Source organism: Coregonus lavaretus, assembly GCF_964263955.1.
Source record: "Coregonus lavaretus genome assembly, chromosome: 8".
Lineage (NCBI taxonomy): Eukaryota > Metazoa > Chordata > Actinopteri > Salmoniformes > Salmonidae > Coregonus > Coregonus lavaretus.
The window spans coordinates 37,815,320-37,840,982 of record NC_139995.1 but is presented as its reverse complement, the minus strand read 5'-3'; the positions used below and the strand labels follow the sequence as shown (position 1 = coordinate 37,840,982).

The following is a 25,663-nucleotide window of genomic DNA, read 5'->3' as shown; positions in this document are numbered from 1 at the left end:
CCTTGGCCGTGTGTTTTGGGTCATTGTCATGCTGGAATACCCATCCACGACCCATTTTCAATGACCTGGCTGAGGGAAGGAGGTTCTCACCCAAGATTTGACGGTACATGGCGCTGTCCATCGTCCCTTTGATGCGGTGAAGTTGTCCTGTCCCCTTAGCAGAAAAACACCCGCAAAGCATAATGTTTCCACCTCCATGTTTGACGGTGGGGATGGTGTTCTTGGGGTCATAGGCAGCATTCCTCCTCCTCCAAACATGGCGAGTTGAGTTGATACCAAAGAGCTCGATTTTGGTCTCATCTGACCACAACACTTTCACCCAGTTCTCCTCTGAATCATTCAGATGTTCATTGGCAAACTTCAGACGGGCCTGTATATGTGCTTTCTTGAGCAGGTGGACCTTGCGGGCGCTGCAGGATTTCAGTCCTTCACGGTGTAGTGTGTTACCAATTGTTTTCTTGGTGACTATGGTCCCAGCTGCCTTGAGATCATTGACAAGATCCTCCTGTGTAGTTCTGGGCTGATTCCTCACCGTTCTCATGATCATTGCAACTCCACGAGGTGAGATCTTGCATGGAGCCCCAGGCCAAGGGAGATTGACAGTTATTTTGTGTTTCTTCCATTTGCGAATAATCGCACCAACTGTTGTCACCTTCTCACCAAGCTGCTTGGCGATGGTCTTGTAGCCCATTCCAGCCTTGTGTAGGTCTACAATCTTGTCCCTGACATCCTTGGAGAGCTCTTTGGTCTTGGCCATGGTGGAGAGTTTGGAATCTGATTGATTGATTGCTTCTGTGGACAGGTGTCTTTTATACAGGTAACAAGCTGAGATTAGGAGCACTCCCTTTAAGAGTGTGCTCCTAATCTCAGCTTGTTACCTGTATAAAAGACACCTGGGAGCCAGAAATCTTTCTGATTGAGAGGGGGTCAAATACTTATTTTGACATGTGTTTTTCTGGATTTTTTTGTTGTTATTCTATCTCTCACTGTTCAAATAAACCTACCATTAAAATTATAGACTGATCATTTCTTTGTCAGTGGGCAAACGTACAAAATCAGCAGGGGATCAAATACTTCCCTCACTGTAGGTTGAGGGTTTGTGTGAATCTGTCTTCATGTGACACACAGGTAGACCATGCATGCGTGTGTGTGTGTATCAGTGGAGGCTGCTGTGGGGAGGACAGCTCATAATAATGGCTGCAACGGCGTGAATGGAATGGCATCAAACCATGTGTTTGATGTATTTGATACCATTCCACCAATTCCGCTCCAGCCATTACCACAAGCCCGTCTTCCCCAATTAAGGTGCCACCAACCTCCTGTGGTGTGTGTGTGTGTGTGTGTGTGTGTGTGTGTGTGTGTGCGTGTGCGTGTGCGCGCGTATTTGTGCGTGTGTTTGTTTGCGCATACATGTGTAAGTAAGTGTGATACTGTATCATGGTCCGTTTTTTTCCCTACAGTGTGGAGTGATGACTGCTTTGAGGAATAACTTACTGTGTATAGCTAAAATGTATTGAGCTGAAATTTGGGAGATTGATCTGAAACCACAAAGATTCTGATTCAAGTTCCAGATTGTTCCTTCCTAGAATAAACATTCTGTAATTATTGATTACAGCCAAAGAATGAAGGAGTGCTGAATTCAGAGTTCGGTCTACAGTCAGACATCAGCTAATTATTTATTTATGATACATAGCTGGAGAGCAATAATCTATGGTTGGCTCGATTACATAAACATGATTTGTAATATTATAGCAAATGGTGGGGCTGGGAAGCGAACCCGGGCCACTGGCATGAAAGGAAAACACCCTACGCATCACACAAATAAGGTTAACCCACTTGGTATACTGCCCCCTCACATCCCATGCTTCAACCACATTAGCCCCCTAACACGTCCGGCTGTGCGTTCCGATGGCCTCACAGCCGCCATCCCACTTCTGACACCGATGCAGCAAATGGCGGGGCAGGGAAGCAAACCTTGGTCGCTGCTGTGAAAGTAAATCACTCTACACATTGCGCCAATTGGGTTAACCCACTTGGTGGGAATTGTAACGTATTCCCACTTGAATTGTAATTGTATTCCCAACACAATATGTTGTGTCTTGTTTTCCCCAGATGCCTGTGAACTCACACTGGACCCAAACATAGCATACAGAAAGCTCATTCTATCTGAGGAGAACAGAAAGGTGACATGGGTGGAAGAGGAGCAGCCGTATCCTGATCACCTAGACAGATTTAAAGACTGGCCAATGGTGCTGTGTAGAAAGGGTCTTCCTGGGCGCTGTTACTGGGAGGTAGAGTGGAGTGGGAAAACAGTTATAGCAGTGACCTATAAAAGAAACAACTCTTCTAATGTCTATGTGCTTGGACGCAATAACATATCTTGGAGTCTGGGGTTCTATAGTGACAGTTACATTGCCAGGCGCAAAAGAGTAGGAGTGTATCTGGACTGACTGCCTGGCACTCTGTCCTTCTACAGCGTCTCCTCTGACACACTGACCCACCTGCAGACATTCCACACCACAGTCACTGAGCCCCTCTACCCAGGGTTTATGGTTGGGACGTCAATGTCACTGTGCCAGGTCAAATAGTCTCCTTTAGGAACACCTGAGTCAAACTTCTGTTCAAGTGAAATGAGATATGTGACATGAAATACCTTTCCCTGTAGGCATGCAAGCATGTACACACACACACACACACACACACACACACACACACACACACACACACACACACACACACACACACACACACACACACACACACACACACACACACACACACATACAGTGTCATTCATTTTGAAATCAGATATGTTCTTGTTATTGCTTTAATTCCCTGGTGGTTATACTGTAAATATTGGCATTTGTTGAATGTTTACTTGTCAAATGTCAACACAATTCAGTTTTTTTATGAACTAAGTTACACTGAGTGGAATTTAGATGTCACAGATTTTGCTGAAGCAAGCACATTAAAGTACAATTCTATGTATATACTGTATATAACAATATTTTGTTTTAAATAGTCATTTCATATGTCAATGGCATTTTGATGGATGATTTTGAATGTTATGACACTGTTGAAGTTGACTGTCACTGAGTGTTATTAAAGCATGACCCAGAAATGATTTGATATTGAGATAAAAAGGGCTCCATTGGACCTTGAAGCTTAAGGCACAATGTCTGCTGTCCAGTGCGCTACACAGTTCACAGTATAACATTAATCATGATAACCTTTATTCAGGGAATGTCTTCTGCACACAATATACATAATAAAATCAAATTTCTGTCCTTCTGTCCTCTTTACAAATACTGACATTAAAATAAAATAATATTATTTTCATACAATATAAAATGTACACATACTGCAGTAATAGACAATTAAAAGCAGCTTCAAACAGCCTTTGATTTGGCAAAATATTAACATTTGGCAGTGGATTGTACTGTACTGATGATGATGATGATGATGATCCATGAAATAGGTATGATAAGGCAAAGACTCCCTAACGATGACCCAGGTAGAACCTCATGTGGGCTTCTCCAAGTTCCATGTCCACATACTATAGGTCCTTGTAGTCTTAAAGGGTAGTTTGGAACTGGTCCTATATATTGTTATAACATTGAACAAACAGTTGCTATGCTGGGCAACCAGTTTGCTTTTTGATAGCTCTGAGAACATCTATCTAAACAAGCATCCACATCTGCAATGAAACAGTTTACAGATCCATCATAATCTCTAATAATGACTGGTATTGAGCCTGTAACACTACCACAGTGATAGGCTTTGAGGGGAAACATTTGGCAACCCATGTATTATGGTGATGATGGAAGATATTTGTCCTGTTTTCCCAAGGCCTAGAGATAAACTTAACTGTGGCTGCAGTGCAGAAAGCCAATCAATGTAACCACAGCTCCCTATGCTGTGTCTAGCTAAAATAAAGGAGAAAAAACAACATTGCAGTTTCAAACCATTCTTAAAGAGAGTGAAACAGGGCATGTCATTACTCCACTGATAGCTTTGTTAAGCTGTTTGTGTAATATTACGTGCTATGATGAGGTCAGAGAATAGTGCTCTTTAGTTATAGGCTACATGGGCTAAACTGTAAAACACAAGGAATATGGATTAAAGACTATATATTGTCTATATATTGTCCCATAATGGAAAGAATAATGACCAGATTTATACTAGCATACCCCTAAAAGCATTGCCCTCCCTAAAGAAAGGGATCAAACAAACATACAGAACAATAGAAGATCAAACAAGAAGAGACAGAAATGATATATAATCAACAACAACAACAAAACATATCGCACTCCATCTCCAACTAGAATAGCAGCAGGATGATTGTGTAAAGTGTAAAGCTGTGGAACACATGCAAACGCAAAAAGAGAGCCACCAACTGATTGATTGTTGATCTCTTTCTCTGTATCAAAAGAATATCCCCCACACCCTCTCTGGAACACATGTCTCTGTCTCTTCCTTCAACACTGATAATCCATGATGTGGTACACGATAATCCATGATGTGGTACACGATAATCCATGATGTGGTACACGATAATCCATGATGGGGCACACACTTTACAAACACACCGTACACACAGTATGCAACACAACAGGTTACTAGCTAGCAGTTCCTTCCCATAGTTTCACTTACAATAGGTAGAAATCGACAGTAAGGTCCATACCTTAACCTTAATTTGCATAATTTAAGATGTGGCCCTACATGCGCATCAAAGCGGCACATGAACATTACAAATTGCAACATCAATACTTAATTGGTCATAAAAAAATATATATATATATACTCATTGCTGTTTCGATGTTTATTTGTTCCAATCGGGAAACAATAGGGGTGATTACTGCAGTCACTCGCTGTGTGTTTGAGTAATAATAGCAGAGATGGGTTCAGATTGTGTAGAAGTGTGTACAGTCATTTGCCTGCTAGCTGCAGTGGGGATGGTTAGGCCTTGGCTGCACTGGTAAGGCAGAGGGGAGAGAAGTTGGTTGAACAGTACATCCAACAACTCCAAAGTTGTTGATATCAGGCATCAGTCTGATGTCCCGAGCTTTGCTATTAGTTCATCACAGATCTTTGTGAGCTCCTCGATTTCTTGATTCTGGGTAGAACAGAGAGAGCCGAGAGATTGTTCAATCAAGGTACAAATGTGCAATTCTGTGCTTCTCATTGAAACCCTAGATAACTAATTAGATGGCTTGGTTATTATTTTACTATCAGTGATTCTTACATTCTGATAGAGGGGTTCTCTTGTCATTGGAAGCCACTGATAATTAACAAAATTATTGTATCCAGTTATGTGTCCAGTCTTTTACTATGAATGAGTTCTACAGTAGGGTTGAATGGCGGGAACCCGGTTACCGAGATTTATTGAAATGTACCGAAATGTACAGCCCAAAACCACTCCTTTTCCCCGGGATAAATAACTGCAAGTACCCGGTAAATTATAATTAATTATTTATATGAACAGCATGACGTGAAATGGAACTGTTAAATTATATGAGATGTCTAAATCTGGATTCTCTATGGCCTCTGTGGTCACTGCATGATGAATCACCAACGCTCAGTGTGGGGACCGACAGCCTCTCTGTATGTAGACCTATCATCTCATCATTGTAACTTTTTTTATTGTGACAGGTAGGCCTACATCTGATGCAGCATAGCCTATGCTACAGTAATATAAATACTGAATGCGCATCTAATTTACACATCTCCATCTGGCTTTCGGGGATCTCCTTATTTTAATGATTTGTTTTATATTGCAGCTGCAGAGTTTTAAAACACTCCTATATCGTTGCTTTAAATCAGAGCACGAGCGAGCACTCACTCACAGTCTCTCTCTCCATCAATTCCATTCAAATTGCATCCAAAATAGATCATACTGTTCAAGATTGATATATAGCCCTATATATAGATGTCCTAGCCTACCTCTTTCAGGTAATAATATCAATGCAGTATTAGCCTTATATTTAGATAATGAATGATGAATTATGCATAATAAGCTTCTAATTTATAGCCTCTGTCTCTTGCGCAATACGAAGCACCTGTGCTCCGCTGACCTCTCGCTGTGAAAAAGGCTCCTTAGCGCTTGGAGTCCCATGCAGGAAAAGCTAGACTAGAATAGCTTGCTGGACATTCTTTTTTTTTGCATGTTTTATACCAATAAACTATTCGAAGATGGGCGCAAGCTCTTGTTTGCTGAATGTTAAATACAACAGCCAATAGAACTCACGGGTAGTCTGAAAGAAGAGCGAACGCACGATGGCGGTAGGCTATAGCAGTTATTTATTCAGACCCATAACCATACAATCCTCGTGAAGAGAAGTGAAAGACTTCTGCATCTCATTCTAGTCCTATATTATTCAAGCATTTCATTAGAATGATGAAGATAAGGACAACGAAACGTATTTAATTTAACTGTTGAAAGCGAGGAAGGAATGAAGCAACACTAGAGAGAGAAAGAGGAGGTAGGCTAATAACATTAGGGGAAATATAATTAAAATCAAATTGACTAGCCATACTTATACATTTGTAGGCCGCATGTGCTGCACCAGAATCGCATGTTCTCTCAGCTTTATCATGGTTTGAACAAGATCCGTAATTCCAGTCCATATAATACAGTATAATACAATACAGTACAGTAATACAGTTCACACTCAAAAAGATTACTGGAGCTTGATTCATTTATTTACTCATTGCATAGCTACATCTATGTGCTTTTATGTTTTTCTGTCGTGCGTAATGTGCAGTAGCTGTATTGGATAATGGCATAATCATTTGGGCTTTTTTGGGCTTGGGCTCACTAAATGATAAAATGTCTTTAATGTAGGGCTCATAAAATGTATTTAATCAGGCTCAGGTTGCATCAGGCTTGGATTTTCGATCAAAGCTCTAATCAAATCCAGACTTAAGTCTATTTATTTGATTTATAATGGTTTTGAATGACACTTCCGGTGTTTTGGCGGGAAATACTGGGTTACCCTGGAGAAAAGTGATTTATTCTCGGGATGGAACATTTGTAAAATACCGGGAAAATATTCAACCCTATTCTACAGAAATATTTCCCTAAGGGGAGTAAGTCAAGTAAATGCTGTCAAGTACCTTCTGGTGGAGGGCTCTCTCCAAGGAGTCCACCTTCATCTGCTCCTTCCGCAGGCTGGCATGAAGAGCCACACTCTCTGAGTCGGCCTTGGAGCGCACCTGGGCTATGTCTTCATTAGCCCTGCAACACAGCAGAGAGGGAAACGTTAGAGAAAGAAAATAATGAAAAATAAAATACCTTCAAAGGAAGGGCAGCGGGAGATCCATAGAAACATATCTTCCTTCCACTGTGTACTGTACCAAATTAACAATAGGCTAGCTGATAGGAATATACACTACATGACCAAACGTATGTTGACACCTGCTCATCGAACATTTACATTTACATTTACGTCATTTAGCAGACACTCTTATCCAGAGCGACTTACAAATAGGTCCATTCACCTTATAGCCAGTGGGATAACCACTTTACAATGTTATTTTTATTTTATTATTTTTTTGGGGGGGGGTGGGGGGGGTGGGGGGGGATGGGGGGGGTGGGTTGGGGTAAGGGGGGGGTAGAAGGATTACTTTATCCTATCCCAGGTATTCCTTAAAGAGGTGGGGTTTCAAATGTCTCTGGAAGGTGGTGAGTGACTCCGCTGTCCTGGCGTCGTGAGGGAGCTTGTTCCACCATTGAGGTGCCAGAGCAGCGAACAGTTTTGACTGGGCTGAGCGGGAACTATGCTTCCGCAGAGGTAGGGGAGCCAGCAGGCCAGAGGTGGATGAACGCAATGCCCTCGTTTGGGTGTAGGGACTGATCAGAGCCTGAAGGTACGGAGGTGCCGTTCCCCTCACAGCTCCGTAGGCAAGCACCATGGTCTTGTAGCAGATGCGAGCCTCAACTGGAAGCCAGTGGAGTGTGCGGAGGAGCGGGGTGACGTGAGAGAACCTGGGAAGGTTGAACACCAGACGGGCTGCGGCATTCTGGATGAGTTGTAGGGGTTTAATGGCACAGGCAGGGAGCCCAGCCAACAGCGAGTTGCAGTAATCCAGACGGGAGATGACAAGTGCCTGGATTAGGACCTGTGCCGCTTCCTGTGTAAGGCAGGGTCGTACTCTCCGAATGTTGTAGAGCATGAACCTACAGGATCGGGTCACTGCCTTGATGTTAGCGGAGAACGACAGGGTGTTGTCCAGGGTCACGCCAAGGCTCTTCGCACTCTGGGAGGAGGACACAACGGAGTTGTCAACCGTGATGGCGAGATCATGGAACAGGCAGTCCTTCCCCTTCCAAAATCATGGGCATTAATATGGAGTTGGTCCCCCCTTTGCTGCAATAACAGGCTTCACTCTTCTGGGAAGGCTTTCCACTAGATGTTGGAACATTGCTGCAGGGACTTGCTTCCATTCAGCCACAAGAGCATTAGTGAGGTCGGGCACTGATGTTAGGTGATTAGGCCTGGCTCGCAGTCGGTGTTCCAATTCATCCCAAAGGGGTTCGATGGGGTTTAGGTCAGGGCTATGTGCAGGCCAGTCAAGTTCTTCCACACCGATCCAGACAAACCATTTCTGTATGGACCTCGCCTTGTGCACGGGGGCATTATCATGCTGAAACAGGAAAGGGCCTTCCTCAAACTGTTGCCACAAAATGGAAGCACAGAATCGTCTAGCATGTTACTGTATGCTGTAGCATTAAGATTTATCATCACTGGAACTAAGGGGCCTAGCCCAAACCATGAAAAACAGCCCCAGACCATTATTCCACCTCCACCAAACGTTACAGTTGGCACTATGCATTGGGGCAGGTAGGGTTCTCCTGGCATCCACCAAACCCAGATTAGTCCGTCCCGACTGCCAGATGGTGAAGCGTGATTCATCACTCCAGAGAACGCATTTCCACTGCTCCAGAGTCCAATGGCGGTGAGCTCTACTCTTGGCATTGCGCATGGTGATCTTAGGTTTGTGTGCGGCTGCTCGGCCATGGAAACCCATTTCATGAAGCTCCCGACAAACAGTTATTGTGCTGACGTTGCATCCAGAGGCAGTTTGGAACTCGGTAGTGAGTATTGCAACCGAGGACAGACAATCTTTACGCTCTATGTGCTTCAGCTCTCGCCGGTCCCGTTCTGTGAGCTTGTGTGGTCTACCACTTTGCGGCTGAGCAGTTGTTGCTCCTAGATGTTTCCAATTCACAATAACAGCACTTACAGTTGACCAGGGCAGCTCTAGCAGGTCAGAACTGACTTGTTGACGGTGCCACGTTGAAAGTCACTGAACTCTTCAGTAAGGCCATTCTACTGCCATGTTTGTTTATGGAGATTGCATGGCGGTGTGCTCGATTTTGTCAGCAACAGGTGCGGCTGAAATAGCTGAATCCACTAATTTGAAGGGGTGTCCACATACTTTTGTATATATTTACATTTACATTTACGTAATTTAGCAGACGCTCTTATCCAGAGCGACTTACAAATTAGTGCATTCACCTTATGATAGCCAGTGGGACAACCACTTTACATTAAACATTTTATTTATTTATTATTATTTTATATTTTGTGGGGGTGGGGTAGGGGTAGGGGTGGGGGGGGGGGTAGAAATATTACTTTTATACTATCCCAGGTATTCCTTAAAGAGGTAGGGTTTCAAGTGTCTCCGGAAGGTGGTCAGTGATATATATAGTGTATTTAAGATTATAAACCAAAAAAGTGTATGTGTCTGTCTTTACTTGTCTAGTTTTTCCTCCGCGTGGATCTTGAGAGTGTGGTATCTCTGCTCCTCCTGTCTGATGCGGACCAAATACTCCTGGGCACACTTCTTCAGCATCTCTTCATTCTGGATACACACACAGACAGATCTGAAACCTAATTCAACTGAATGTATTGGCGGGTTTTGGCGGGTTGGTATTTCTCCATTACAAGTAATGATAATAAAGGGTCAGATAAAGGGTCAGATAAAGAAGAATGAAAACATGAAGTAAAACACAGAATACAACATGGACAGACAGAAAGGTTTACTTCAACTCAACAGTCATCCAAGTATAGTGAGTGAACCTCGCTAGTGTAACTTTAAGACAAGTCACGCAGAGGCGGCTGGTGGGAGGAGCTATAGGAAGGTGGGCTCATTGTAATGGCTGGAATGGTATACATGAAACGGTATCAAACACATCAAACATATGGAAACGATGTTTGACTCCGTCCCATTTATTCCATTCCAGCCATTACAATGAGCCCGTCCGCCTATAGCTCCTCCCACCAGCCTCCACTGATATCACGCATACCTTCTTAAACCTTCTCTCTAGTCTCACGTTAACACATACCTTCTTAAAGCCTTCCAGGACGGTCTTCATGTTCTCGTAGCGTCTAAAGAGGTCAGAGAGCGAGCGCTCCACAGAGTTGAGGTCAGCCAGGGCCTGGTCCCGCTCCAGGGTCACCTGCTGGACACTCTTCTGGGAGCCCAGGACACTCCTCTTGTGCTGCTCATCCTCTGCAAAGTTTACAGGTCAAAGGTCACCAGGTTGAGATACGTCCAAACAGTGACTCAGGGTACAAGGATGTCTCAATAGTCTAAATAGGCTTGTTATCATTGTCTAGTTCCATGAATTTGCACTGATGTGGAATTAAATGGACCGTTGAAAGTAATAAGCTGGTAGGTATCCACTATATTGCTTTCACCTATCCCGTGATTTCATATCAGTGCAGATAATGAACTCCTCAAGAACTTACCAATCATCTGTGCAACTGTTTTCTCATACTCCGCCACTATTTTCCTACAAGAGATGAATCAACACAAGGAGAGATATAAGTAAAAATAAAAATGTTTATTTTCAGTCTAAAAGGTTTCTTGTGAGTTTGCCTGTATTATATATGATTAACTTTGAATTATGTCAAACTAAAACAATAGTGCCATATAATACCTCATCTCTAACACCTCCATATGGCTGTCTTCATACTTTCTCTTCCACTCGTTGGCTTCTATCTCTTTAGTGATTATCTGTTGGGGAGAAAACACTATGCTTAACAGAGGCTTGACAGGCATCCAGTTGCTTGCTACAAATGTAGGATCTTAATTTGAGCCAGTTTGCTACAGCAGGAAAATAATCCTGCAGCAACAGGAAATGTGAATTATTATATGGATTATAATTAATGGACATTTTTGTAGGGGTTGATTTTTTTGTAAGGGAAAATCAAGTCTGAAATTTCAAAGTGGAAATTACAAACTTCAGAAACCTTTTAAAACCTAAAATAAACACATTTGACATTTTCTGCAACAGGTTGATTAAATGAAGATCCTACATCAGTACTTGTTGAGAGTTTGAGTATGTTTACTATGGTATAATAGGGAACTGGTCCTTTAGCTCAGAGGGCTAGCTCTTGGCGCTACCTACAGTGGGGAGAACAAGTATTTGATACACTGCCGATTTTGCAGGTTTTCCTACTTACAAAACATGTAGAGGTCTGTAATTTTTTATCATAGGTACACTTCAACTGTGAGAGACGGAATCTAAAACAAAAATCCAGAAAATCACATTGTATGATTTTTAAGTAATTCATTTGCATTTTATTGCATGACATAAGTATTTGATCACCTACCAACCAGTAAGAATTCCGGCTCTCACAAATCTTTAAGAAGCCCTCCTGTTCTCCACTCATTACCTGTATTAACTGCACCTGTTTGAACTCGTTACCTGTATAATAGACACCTGTCCACACACTCAATCAAACAGACTCCAACCTCTCCACAATGGCCAAGACCAGAGAGCTGTGTAAGGACATCAGGGATAAAATTGTAGACCTGCACAAGGCTGGGATGGGCTACAGGACAATAGGCAAGCAGCTTGGTGAGAAGGCAACAACTGTTGGCGCAATTATTAGAAAATGGAAGAAGTTCAAGATGACGGTCAATCACCCTTGGTCTGGGGCTCCATGCAAGATCTCACCTCGTGGGGCATCAATGATCATGAGGAAGGTGAGGGATCAGCCCAGAACTACACGGCAGGACCTGGTCAATGACCTGAAGAGAGCTGGGACCACAGTCTCAAAGAAAACCATTAGTAACACACTACGCCGTCATGGATTAAAATCCTGCAGCGCACGCAAGGTCCCCCAGGCTCAAGCCAGCGCATGTCCAGGCCCGTCTGAAGTTTGCCAATGACCATCTGGATGATCCAGAGGAGGAATGGGAGAAGGTCATGTGGTCTGATGAGACAAAAATATAGCTTTTTGGTCTAAACTCCACTCGCCGTGTTTGGACGAAGAAGAAGGATGAGTACAACCCCAAGAACACCATCCCAACCGTGAAGCATGGAGGTGGAAACATCATTCTTTGGGGATGCTTTTCTGCAAAGGGGACAGGACGACTGCACCGTATTGAGGGGAGGATGGATGGGGCCATGTATCGCGAGATCTTGGCCAACAACCTCCTTCCCTCAGTAAGAGCATTGAAGATGGGTCGTGGCTGGGTCTTCCAGCATGACAACGACCCGAAACACACAGCCAGGGCAACTAAGGAGTGGCTCCGTAAGAAGCATCTCAAGGTCCTGGAGTGGCCTAGCCAGTCTCCAGACCTGAACCCAATAGAAAATCTTTGGAGGGAGCTGAAAGTCCGTATTGCCCAGCGACAGCCCCGAAACCTGAAGGATCTGGAGATGGTCTGTATGGAGGAGTGGGCCAAAATCCCTGCTGCAGTGTGTGCAAACCTGGTCAAGACCTACAGGAAACATATGATCTCTATAATTGCAAACAAAGGTTTCTGTACCAAATATTAAGTTCTTCTTTTCTGATGTATCAAATACTTATGTCATGCAATAAAATGCAAATTAATTACTTAAAAATCATAGAATGTGATTTTCTGGATTTTTGTTTTAGATTCCGTCTCTCACAGTTGAAGTGTACCTATGATAAAAATTACAGACCTCTACATGCTTTGTAAGTAGGAAAACCTGCAAAATCGGCAGTGTATCAAATACTTGTTCTCCCCACTGTAGGTTGTGTTCATTAGGGCAGGCAACGGGAAACACAAATTAGCATTTCTAATTAGATATGTCCAGATAGTCCCTCCCTATTTCAGTCCGTTTTCTTCAATTTGGTGCCTAATGAACATGAACCAGGTCTCTTCAGCTTGGAATAATAACCACTATTGGTCAGTTACTATACCTCCTCTCTGATCAAGGTGAGCACCGCTGCTTTGTCCATCTCATTGAGCAATATGGTATCCATGGAGGAGGGACTGCCTTTGTCATCGTGACCCTCGCAGCCACTCAACTTTGGCCCTGGGGTGATTGACAGCTCTTCACTCTGTAGACACCAAGGACAACACATGTCCATCTGTGCTGTAATGCAAACTGGCTTCTATTGAAAAAGCATAACAAATCTTACAGACAAATCAAAAGATCTAGGCCTACTTACCGAAATGCAAATGTCCTTTTCCTCCATACAGTGTGTTATCCCCGCCAGTGGCCCTGAGGGGAAGAAAATAATACATTAATAAGTATCATGGGATGGAGATGTAAAAGTAATTTACTCAACGCTTGATTCAATGGCCAATAGGTGGCAGTAAAAACTAATATGAGACTAGAATCCCAGAGACTCTTCAGAAACTGCTTTTCTGCTTTGTCTGTACTCAAGTGTAATCTAATGGAGCTAATCTAATGGATTGTCTAAGACTGCTGGCATTAAGTTTTGTTTTTTGTTTTCTAGCCCTTTAAGACTTTTAAACAGAGTGCCTTTGACTACACCTTGGCCATTGAATAAATCTAAAGAATGCCCTGAGAGCCAAACCAAACGTACCATCCAGCAGTGCCTGGCTTTTGACATTGTCTGTGATGGCCAGGCCTTTGGTTGGGCCTTTAGCTGGGCTTTTGGCACACACTGAGTCTTCTTCCTCCTCCACCTCCACCCTGGCCTCCTCCTCCTTGGCTTTCTGGCCAATGATGCCACTGCAAGCCAGCTTTTCCTCATCGGTGGCGTGGCGAACGCGGCGGGGCATTTCTTGGACCTGTGACACCACCGCATCATCTTCCTTTAAACAAGAGAATAGAGTGCCAGTATACCGTCAGCCTACAGCCAGATAGAACACCCATGGTGTCATTATTGTTTTGAATTGAATGTATTCCATCTGGTAGGCTGGGATAGGAACCACAGATTGGGAACTACTGAGCCACACTGTAAAATGTGCATAGAGAGTCCACCAACCAAAAACGTAAACAATGCCGCAATATTGCAAGGTGCATTCCATATGCATTTTAACATGCAAACAGCACTTAATTTCTACTATATTTTTGTTTTGTTTCTCAAAGCAGTACATTTGGTGTTTCACTTGAGGTAGTTTAGTAGTCAATTGGAGTGTTATGGGATGCGATAAAACTTGATGGCACATGGCATCTACGGACTGATAAACACGTGCCGAGTGATGATTCATGCATCTGTCAACACGCCAGGGCTGTACCGCAGTGCTATGGACACACTGATAAGTGTGTGAGAAAGGGATGCACTTGTCAGCATGAGAGAAATAAGCTGTGTGTGTGTGTGTGTGTGTGTTTGTTTGTAGGTGAGGTAACCTACTGAGTAATGGACATTGCAGTGCCACTGCAGCAAGGTTATATTCAGCTGATATTGCACAAGCACTTACGCACGCTCACACTTACGCACGCAGGCACACACAAACCTGATTGCAGACATCCAGGACCAGGGACTGGTTTTCATACTTCTTCACCTTACACAAATTCCTAGAGGAACACAGGAAGAGGATTTGTGAATACAGAATATAGCATTCGTTATTGGGACACTGAACATGTAATAGTTCGGGACAGGTATCTAATAAACTGTTGTTGTCTAAATGTGGTTGATACACATTATTCTCCCATTGGTCTAATAAGTGTTGCACAGCACTATGCAAAATCCTATGCAGATAGAAATCTGTTATTTAACTTTGCAAAGACTCACAAGACAACCATTAAGGAAATAGCCTACTAGCTGATGAAGGCATGTTTTTTAAGGGGAGGGTTCACGTGCCAACAAGCAGGAGTGCAGGACACTAAAAGCTCCTTCACTGAGCTCTCATCATAACAACACATGCAATAGGACTGAAAGCAAAAATGGCAGACCAAGCCAGAGAGCGAGCGCGAGAGAGAGAGAGAGTGAGACAGAGACAGAGACAGAGACAGAGACAGAGACAGAGACAGAGACAGAGACAGAGACAGAGACAGAGACAGAGACAGAGACAGAGACAGAGACAGAGACAGAGACAGAGACAGAGACAGAGACAGAGACAGAGACAGAGACAGAGACAGAGACAGAGACAGAGACCGAGACCGAGACCGAGACCGAGACAGAGACAGAGACAGAGACAGAGACAGAGACAGAGACAGAGACAGAGACAGAGACAGAGACAGAGACAGAGACAGAGACAGAGACTGAGTTGGGGAAGAGGGAGTACTACTTACAACAGAAAACAGAGAAACTTCACTTGTTCAGTTGTCCTGAGGCGAACGAACACAAGGTGGGAGGAGAAGCAGAGAAAAGGTGCATGATAGACAGACAGCGGCGGTTGGTTGGTAGGGTGGGCGGGAGAGGGTCAATAGGGAATACAGCGGTGAATGAAAGATGAGGGAAAGAGAAAAGGAGTAGAGGTGTGCTGCTCAGCAATAGAGATGAAAGAGCTAGGTTTCTAGGAGTTGGCTGGGGAGGTGAGGATTTGACAGCAGGCTTCTGACACAAACATTATGATGCCAATGGCCTCGCAAAAGGCAAAAATATATTAACTTGCCTAATGTGAGAACCATGAGGCCAAGTTTGGTATCACATAGGCTAATGAGCAATATGTAACCTGTTTATTTGCTTTCTGACAGTATTGTTTGATAAAATACACTTGAAAGCTTGCCAAGTGTTTTTAAAAGACACAGGAAGAAAATAGAATGCTTTCTTCTTACTAACACAATCCACATTCTGAAAACAGAACTAACATGAAGAAGGCTATACAAGTGGTGGAACGCAATGCATGCAATTTGGATTAACATGTCCTGAAAAGCTGAGCTGTGAGTGTAGTGGACTTACGTGATGATCCTGTCCTTGCTTTTCTTTGGAGTCTGACACGTTCTCTTCCCCTCATCCAGGGGCTGCTCCAGCTTTGATTTCACTGCCTCCTCTGCTGGCGGAGGAAGTGGGGTATCCTGGGAAGTTGCGTTCTCTTTAGACGGCTTAAAGGGGTCCACAGAGTCATCAAAGTTCTGAGAATCAAAGCTGTAGGATCCTTTGGGCAAAACCAGGGAACTACTCATTTTGACACCACCACCCCCAAAGGGGTTAAAATTAGGGTCATCCCACTGGTTGGGGTCAAAGTTATAAGTGGACTTGGGAATTGGAACATCGTCCAAACTTAAGGAGGCACCTGGCATGGAAAGCGGTTCGGAAGTTGTTTCTGAAACTGGCTCTGCTACCGGTTCAGCTACTACTGGTTCGGGTGCCGACGTCGGGGCAGAGGCTGTCGTAATTGCTTTTGCCCTTGGTTTCTTGATGGCGAGCTTGCTGCCGGGCTTTTTACCCATCCTCCTGGGCTGTGTTTTTTTTACCTCGCCTGCCTCGTCTAACCCAAACTCCATCTTCACAGGCTTGGGCTCCTCTGATGCCTCCGACGCTGACTCTTTTTCCTCCTCAACCTCCATTTTAGGTGAGGAACTAGTCCCACAAAGTGGTGGAGAAGAGCTGCATACAGGTAACGACCCCAGTGTGGGCAGGGAGCTAGGTACAGGTAGCGACTCCAGTGTGGGCAGGGAGCTAGGTACAGGTAGCGACTCCAGTGTGGGCAGGGAGCTAGGTACAGGTAGCGACTCCAGTGTGGACAGGGAGCTAGGTACAGGTAGCGACTCCAGTGTGGGCAGGGAGCTAGGTACAGGTAGAGACTCCAGTGTGGACAGGGAGCTAGGTACAGATAGCGACTCCAGTGTGGGCAGGGCATCGGCTGCAAAAGCTGGTGGGGAGTTCTGAATCTTGGAGCCTCCACTGGCGAACGGATTGAAGCTGTCGTCAAACTGGTCCGGGTTGAAGTTGTAGCTAACCTTAGGGACTGGGATGATGTCACTGTCCCCGTCCCCCTGTGCACTAGCCCCATTAAAGGCTCCCTTTATCTTCAGGGAAGAGGGAGTGGTTTTAGTGGTTTCAGTGAGTTTGGCCTGCGGTTCAGGGATGGTCTCTACGGGGTGTCCATTACAAAGTGTCTCTGTACTGCTAGCCTCCTCAGTTAGGCCTAAGTCTAGAGAAGTAGCCAGTGGTCTATCCTCCTCAGGTAGGCCTAAGTCTAGAGAAGTAGCCAGTGGTCTATCCTCCTCAGGTAGGCCTAAGTATAGAGAAGTAGCCAGTGGTCTATCATCCTCAGGTAGGCCTATGTCTAGAGAAGTAGCCAGTGGTCTATCATCCTCAGGTAGGCCTAAGTCTAGAGAAGTAGCCAGTGGTCTATCCTCCTCAGGTAGGCCTAAGTATAGAGAAGTAGCCAGTGGTCTATCATCCTTAGGTAGGCCTAAGTCTAGAGAAGTAGCCAGTGGTCTATCCTCCTCAGGTAGGCCTAAGTATAGAGAAGTAGCCAGTGGTCTATCATCCTTATGTAGGCCTAAGTCTAGAGAAGTAGCCAGTGGTCTATCCTCCTCAGGTAGGCCTAAGTCTAAAGCAGCAGTGGCCTTTGCTGCTCCATTGGCCTGGGCTGGTGGGCCTGCTATGGGGGGTTGAACCTCTGCAGTGTCTGTTGTGTTGGGCAGCGCTTGTGTCCCCTCCTTAGAGTCCACCGGGGCCTCCTCCTCAGGGGCCAAGGGGGGCTTGGCCTGACCCATGTTCTGGTTAAAGAGGAGGCTAGGAACTGGATCCCCGGCTGGGCCAGACACTGTCAGCTGTTCATCCTCCTCCTCCAGGGCATCTGGTGAAAGCAGGAGAGGGGATTTGACAAGTCGACTCAAAAACAAGAAGAAAACATAGCCACAAATGCAAAATATGATCAAATATATCATTTGGAGTGTGCTGTAATTTCAACAAAATAGCTTTTCAAGGCAGGTTGCTAGCTATGAATATTAAGAAAGGTTAAGAGAAAGGCTACCAATCCCACAGTAATTATCAGTTGCATGCATATGTTTCCATGGTTACGCTATTCTTTAAAGACCTAATAACATAACAATGCGTTCATGTGACTGGAAAACTGTGATAAGGAAATATGAAAAGCTGTAACAGGTCAGACTGATTGAGTATGGGTTGAGAGAGCTGTTGCTTTTTGTGGAGGGATTCATACGCTACAGCGTTTAATACAGCGTTGATCCTCATATTCCAAATATTTAGAGCTACTGTAATCATCACTAAGCAAAGTCAAATCTGCCATTAGTATGTTTACATACAGTTGAAGTCGGAAGTTTACATACACCTTAGCCAAATACATTTAAACTCAGTTTTTCACAATTCCTAATAATAGTAGAGATAATTATTTATTTCAGCTTTTATTTATTTCATCACATTCCCAGTGGGTCAGAAGTTTACATACACTTAATTAGTATTTGGTAGCATTGCCTTTAAATTGTTTAACTTGGGTCAAACCTTTCGGGTAGCCTGCCGCAAGCTTCCCACAATAAATTGGGTGAATTTTGTCCCATTCCTCCTGACAGAGCTGGTGTAACCGAGTCAGGTTTGTAGGCCTCCTTGCTCGCACACGCTTTTTCAGTTCTGCCCACAAATGTTCTATAGGATTGAGGTCAAGGCTTTGTGATGGCCAATCCAATACCTTGACTTTGTTGTCCTTAAGCCATTTTGGCACAACTTAGGAAATATGCTTGGGGTCATTGTCCATTTGGAAGACTCATTTGCGACCAAGCTTTAACTTCCTGACTGATGTCTTGAGATGTTGCTTCAATATATCCACATAATTTTCCTTCCTCATGATGCCATCTATTTTGTGAAGTGCACCAGTCCCTCCTGCAGCAAAGCACCCCCACAGCATAATGCTGCCACCCCTGTGCTTCACGGTTGGGTTGGTGTTCTTCGGCTTGCAAGCATTCCCCTTTTTCCTCCAAACATAACGATGGTCATTATGGCCAAGCAGTTCTATTTTTGTTTAATCAACCAGAGGACATTTCTCCAAAAAGTTTGATCTTTGTCCCCATGTGCAGTTACAAATCGTAGTCTGGCTTTTTTATGGCGGTTTTTGTGAGCAGTGGCTTCTTCCTTGCTGAGCGGCCTTTCAGGTTATGTCGATATAGGACTCGTTTTACTGTGGATATAGATACTTTTGTACCTGTTTCCTCCAGCATCTTCACAAGATCCTTTGCTGTTGTTCTGGGATTAATTTGTACTTGTAGCTTGTAACCTGTTTTTGATAAATGTAATCATCGAATATTGTAAGAGCTTTCATTGTCTGCTTATATGCCCCCTTTATTTATCCTTCGGTTCTGACTTGGTGTACAGGGAGAACACTGTAAGAACGGCCCATGTTCTGAATTCTGTCGCTGTACATTTCAAAAGTGCTAAACAAATAGTTATATTGACAACGTCCGTCCTGGCTCAATCATTAATGTTTTAATCGAAATTACGGATTGCCTCTTATCCACTTGTTGTCCCCTTATGCCATAGTTTGTAAATCTCAATTGTCAGTAGAAACCACATTTGTTTAAGCAAGTCAGCCATATCAGCTACAGTGAGGGAAAAAAGTATTTGATCCCCTGCTGATTTTATAAGTTTGCCCACTGACAAAGAAATGATCAGTCTATAATTTTAATGGTAGGTTTATTTGAACAGTGAGAGACAGAATAACAACAAAAAAATCCTGAAAAAAACGAATGTCAAAAATATTATAAATTGATTTGCATTTTAATGAGGCAAATAAGTATTTGACCCCCTCTCAATCAGAAAGATTTCTGGGATTAGGAGCTGAGATTAGGAGCACACTCTTAAAGGGAGTGCTCCTAATCTCAGTTTGTTACCTGTATAAAAGACACCTGTCCACAGAAGCAATCAATCAATCAGATTCCAAACTCCCCACCATGGCCAAGACCAAAGAGCTCTCCAAGGATGTCAGGGACAAGATTGTAGACCTACACAAGGCTGGAATGGGCTACAAGACCATCGCCAAGCAGCTTGGTGAGAAGGTGACAACAGTTGGTGCGGTTATTCGCAAATGGAAGAAACACAAAATAACTGTCAATCTCCCTCGGCCTGGGGCTCCATGCAAGATCTCACCTTGTGGAGCAATGATCATGAGAACGGTGACAAATTAGCCCAGAACTACACGGGAGGATCTTGTCAATGATCTCAAGGCAGCTGGGACCATAATCACCAAGAAAACAATTGGTAACTCACTACGCCGTGAAGGACTGAAATCCTGCAGCGCCCGCAAGGTCCCCCTGCTCAAGAAAGCACATATACAGGGCCGTCTGAAGTTTGCCAATGAACATCTGAATGATTCAGAGGAGAACTGGTTGAAAGTGTTGTGGTCAGATGAGACCAAAATCGAGCTCTTTGGCATCAACTCAACTCGCCGTGTTTGGAGGAGGAGGAATGCTGCCTATGACCCCAAGAACATCATTCCCACCGTCAAACATGGAGGTGGAAACATTATGCTTTGGGGGTGTTTTTCTGCTAAGGGGACAGGACAACTTCACAGTATCAAAGGGACGATGGACAGGGCCATGTACCGTCAAATCTTGGGTGAGAACCTCCTTCCCTCAGCCAGGGCATTGAAAATGGGTCGTGGATGGGTATTCCAGCATGACAATGACCCAAAACACACGGCCAAGGCAACAAGGAGTGGCTCAAGAAGAAGCACATTAAGGTCCTGGAGTGGCCTAGCCAGTCTCCAGACCTTAATCCCATAGAAAATCTGTGGAGGGAGCTGAAGGTTCGAGTTGCCAAACGTCAGCCTCGAAACCTTAATGACTTGGAGAAGATCTGCAAAGAGGAGTGGGACAAAATCCCTCCTGAGATGTGTGCAAACTACAAGAAACGTCTGACCTCTGTGATTGCCAACAAGGGTTTTGCCACCAAGTACCAAAAAAAATAAAAAAATACTAAGTCATGTTTTGCAGAGGGGTCAAATACTTATTTCCCTCATTAAAATGCAAATCAATTTATAACATTTTTGACATGCGTTTTTCTGGATTATTTTGTTGTTATTCTGTCTCTCACTGTTCAAATAAACCTACCATTAAAATTATAGACTGATCATTTCTTTGTCAGTGGGCAAACGTACAAAATCAGCAGGGGATCAAATACTTTTTTCCCTCACTGTATGTTTTTTAAAGAGGCAGTAAATGAGGCTTAATGAACTGTTTCGCTGCCAGACAAGGCTCCGCTGATAGCCAGGTGTAGCAGTGGTAAGGTGTTGGGACTGCTGTTGGGACTCTGCTGTTGGGACAGCTTTATGTAGGCCCTAACAGTTTGTGGGCACGGTTTGTCACCGTTATAGTGCAATTAATGTATTGTTTAGTGTTGTGTAGTGGCTTTGCTAGCATGCATCCCACTTCTTGTTTTTTTCCCAACCAAGATTTACATGCTAAAATCGCCACTGTCTGGAACCATTAGCAATACAGCACAAACAGATCTGCAGACCATTAGCAAGACAGTACAAACAGATCCTGGACCAGGCTAGCTTCATGCTGTCAAGAACCATCCCTTCTAAATGGCCAGCGAGCCAGAGTTCAATATTCTCCACAGCTGGCTGCGTGAGGAGTGAGGATACATCAGGAGGATGTTTGTGGGTGTGGTTCCACAGAACAGAAGGCAACTCCCTCACTGCTCGCTGCCAGCGAAAGCAGCTTTCTCCGCCACTCTCAAACAATGCTTTCACTAACCCAGGCCTGAGCAAGCAAAGTTAGCCTGGAAACATACTAGCCTATGCTATGCAGTTTAATTGAAAGCAGTTTGAGGCCCCATGCCTTTACATCAAGAGGATGGAGTCCCATATCAAAACACAGTGAAGTGAACCACAACAAAGCTCTCAAAGATCAAAGACCTACAGCACAGCCATGGAAATACTTTAAAATACAATTTGACAGAGTGAAAAGCAGCACTGCTGTCCAACTAAACTACACTGCCTCATATACTTCCAAACCAGTCTGAAATCCAACAGGTACGTGGTTGCGTTGCATGCAGTCTCTATGAGTTTGAGACCATCTAAATTATCGCCAACATGTACTGGACATCATACAATGACAGGGTTTGAAATGAATTATTTCAAGTATTGTAAGTAGCCTACTTCAAAGTATTGGGACTGGGAATAATATGGGAACTACTGTTGCTTCACTGACTTCTAGTAATGGGGCCCATAGATCCAAATCTATCTGATGGGGCCTGTCATGCCAAATAGTGTACCCCGGCCAAATAGTGTCCCCCTCTGCGTCACAATGGGATTCGATGAGTTCTAGCTTCTGTTGCTAGGGCTGTTGCTAGAACTTGCAAAATTCTGACCGGATTACGTAATGAACCAAAGCGTCCGTTGCTATGCTGGTTGCTTGGCTCTATTTTACCTCGTAGCAGTCGCAAAGGAAGGAGGATGCGGGCAGTTCCAGTTCTATTTCACCGCATAAATGCTCGCTCAGTCCGCGCAAAATTATTACCTCAGAATTGCTCTCCAAAGACGGTGACAACCTGCTGACTACCTGCTGCTTCAGAGGACCGAAAAGACTGGAAAGAGAACACTCTTTCTTTACCATATATTTGTCTTTATATAAGTAAATATTGTTAAATAGGAATAAATAATTTAAGCTGTTTTTAGATTGACGTTGCTAGCTACTGTACTTATTTAACTCAGCCTGCCTAGTCAGCTAGCCAGCTACAGTAGCTGGCTAGCTAGCCAGCTAGATAGCCAGACAGTTTTATTTAGCTAACATTAGCTAGCTAGCTAGCTACTGTAACTGTTATTGTAGCTTTCTGTTTGTATGTAGCTTGCACTTCAATGGCATCCCTCAAGGAGATTTTATTTTATCTTTCCAACCAGGCAAAGTACTATGTATTCAGCCCATGACTACTCTCTCACCACATGCGTAATTGTTGGTGTGAATAAGGTACTTGTGTAGTTTAATACCAACCTTTAAGTGCTGTGTAACTTTAATGGCCTTCAAGAATGTATAACAGTCAGATACATACCTAGAAAAGTACGGTAGGCAGACAAAGCACGTCTTCAATTACAGTGGCATGGTACACTTCCCTCAGTTTGGTCACATGTCAGACGGAACAGAGTTAAAATAGCTCAACAGTAGGTGCAGTTTAATCTAATGTAGTAGCAGTCCTTTGAGAGCAAATGCAATCTGCAGTTTCAGTTGAGAAAACATTATTAATCGACAGTCATCAAATGGTCTGAAGCACTAAATCTACTTGATTCCACCAAACACTGTATATTTTTTTCATGAAAACAGCCTATTGAAAACCATGTCTGAGGGGAATGTTAAAAGTTGAAGCACCATGCGCATGTGCGCACACACACACGCACACACAAACAAACAAACAAACACTCGGTTCCCCACAGGAAATGCACAGACAGAATGATAAAGCTCTCTTGTTGCCATGGAAACTCCAAAAAAAGCCAGCCAGCTAATGCATTCTCTCCAGATGATGGTCAGTCAGTGGTGTGTGGGTGTGGGAGTGAAGTGAAAAGGTTGTTGAGGTGTCACGGAAGGCCATACCATGTACTGTAGATGTTGTGAGGGACTATTTTGTGGCATAATATCCCTTCCTGTGAAGTTGCTATGTGTGGTATGTCATTATGGTATGGTTGTGGTATCCTGTCATGCCCCTTCAGGGATAGACAACGTTTTTTAAATGGAATTGAATATGGGCATGTGATTTTTTTTGGCATGTTTTGTTCCTACTTCACTCTTTAGTTTTGTGCCTACTTCTCTCTGTGTTGAAGGCAAGCAGCAGTGATCTCACCTGCTCTGTCAGTGGTGAAGGTCTCCAGCTCTCCTGGGACTTGGAGTGGAGCGTGGACAGGGCTCTGAGCCTCTGGGGTTTCAAAGTGGCCCTCTGAGTCCGAACTGGAACAAAGAGAGAGAGAGAGAGAGAGAGAGAGCGCGCGAGAGAGAGAGAGAGGGAGAGAGAGCGAGAAAGCAAGAGAGAGAGAGAGAGAGAGAGAGAGAGAGAGAGAGAGAGAGAGAGAGAGAGAGAGAGAGAGAGAGAGAGAGAGAGAGAGAGAGAGATGAGTATGGTCATATCACTAGAATATCTGGAAATACCAAACTATTGTGTACATAATATACTATGTGTACTCTACATGTTGTAGTATGTATACTTATTTAAATATAATGCTTTTGCATAGCTGTCATTTGCAAAACCAGTTGGCTACGTCTGATAAACAACTAGCAGTAGCTGTGATTGGAAACAAGACTCAGCACCACTCAATGTTGTGCTATAGGTATAGCAATTAAACACTGCTATAAAAATATATATTTGCACGCTCATCTCTCTCCATCTCTATCACACAGCCTTGTGTGATAACACCACAAGTAAAGGCAGGGAACAGGGACACAGAGGGCACAGTGTGTGCTTTATTAAGATGACATCACTCGTTTGTACCTGTCTGTTGTGTGGGACAATAATAAAATACCTGAGGCGTGGTGAAATACTCACACACACACCTCACACACACCTCACACACACCTCTCACACACACTCACACACACCTCGCACACACACTCACACACACTTCGCACACACTCATACATTAACCAGTAAGCCTCTAACACAACATTGTTTGGGAGAACCCTACTGTTTAACGGTCAAATGCATTTTTCTTTCTCTCTCTCTCTATCTTTCTGCTCATCCCCTCTTTAGAACAACACCAACTCACAAACCCCACAGGTGGAAAAGCAAAGCAGGTGCCCCTCTCCCGCTCCTTCCCTCTTCCTCCATTCGCCACCCACTCTCTCCCTCCAGCTGCCTTGTGGGTCTCTCACTCTTAAAAAGCTTCAAGGCTCCAATGTAGCCAACAAACACACTCGCCTGCAGCCTTGAGATCTCTCTTCCTCCTCCTCCTCTCGCTGCCCTCCGTGGGGCAGCCGTCCATCCTCCTCCTTCACCTCCTGGCCCTCCGCCTCCTCTCCCTCCCTTGCTCCCCGGACTGCCGTCCACGTCCACTTGGCCCATGACACGGGCGACAGCCAAGACATCCTCGACAACAATGTTTTTGGCTTTCTCCTTTAGTCTGAGTAGAGTCAATAGACACTATCGGTTTGAGTTGTCTTCAATGGTTAACCAGTTGTTTCTGTCTTCTTCTCCCCCTCTTAAAGATGGCTCAATCAACCACCAGTTGTTTCTGTCTTCTCCCCCTCTTAAAGATGGCTCAATCAACCACCAGTTGTTCTTCACATCTTCCACTAGTAGTAGCTCCTCTGGACTGTTTTCTTCTTCATGTTAGTGAGCAGCTCCCTCTGAAGAGACAGGACACTCCCTCCACTCTGCACTTTGCTGTTGATGCTCTATTTGGGAACCTTTTCTTGAAGGGTGATAGAATGGAAAGAGGCTTCTAGTCTTCTAGCCTTCTCTCTCTCTCTCTCTCTCTCTCTCTCTTTCTGTCTGTCACGCTCCCTCTCTCTCAGCCGCTGTGGCAGTCAGAATATCACAGCAATGATCAGCTAGGCTACCAGAGCGCTGCCTAGCTCTCTCTCTCTCTCTCT

General features: G+C 44.1%; 1 protein-coding gene across 1 annotated transcript; it reads right to left on the bottom strand.

Annotated features, from left to right (window-relative positions):
- Nucleotides 1-3,224: 3,224 nt before the first annotated feature.
- On the bottom strand, nt 3,225-25,156 carry LOC311133907 (transforming acidic coiled-coil-containing protein 1-like; the record flags this gene model as incomplete). The annotated part of the gene is made up of 14 exons (XM_084167519.1): nt 3,225-5,116; nt 7,117-7,237; nt 9,761-9,867; nt 10,352-10,518; nt 10,758-10,801; nt 10,949-11,025; nt 13,188-13,328; nt 13,440-13,492; nt 13,821-14,052; nt 14,698-14,758; nt 16,086-17,364; nt 17,635-17,934; nt 23,922-24,025; nt 24,984-25,156. The coding sequence occupies 14 exons, from the start codon at nt 25,154-25,156 to the stop codon at nt 5,048-5,050; spliced, it is 2,928 nt and encodes a 975-aa protein (XP_084023645.1). The 3' UTR covers nt 3,225-5,047.
- Nucleotides 25,157-25,663: the final 507 nt, after the last annotated feature.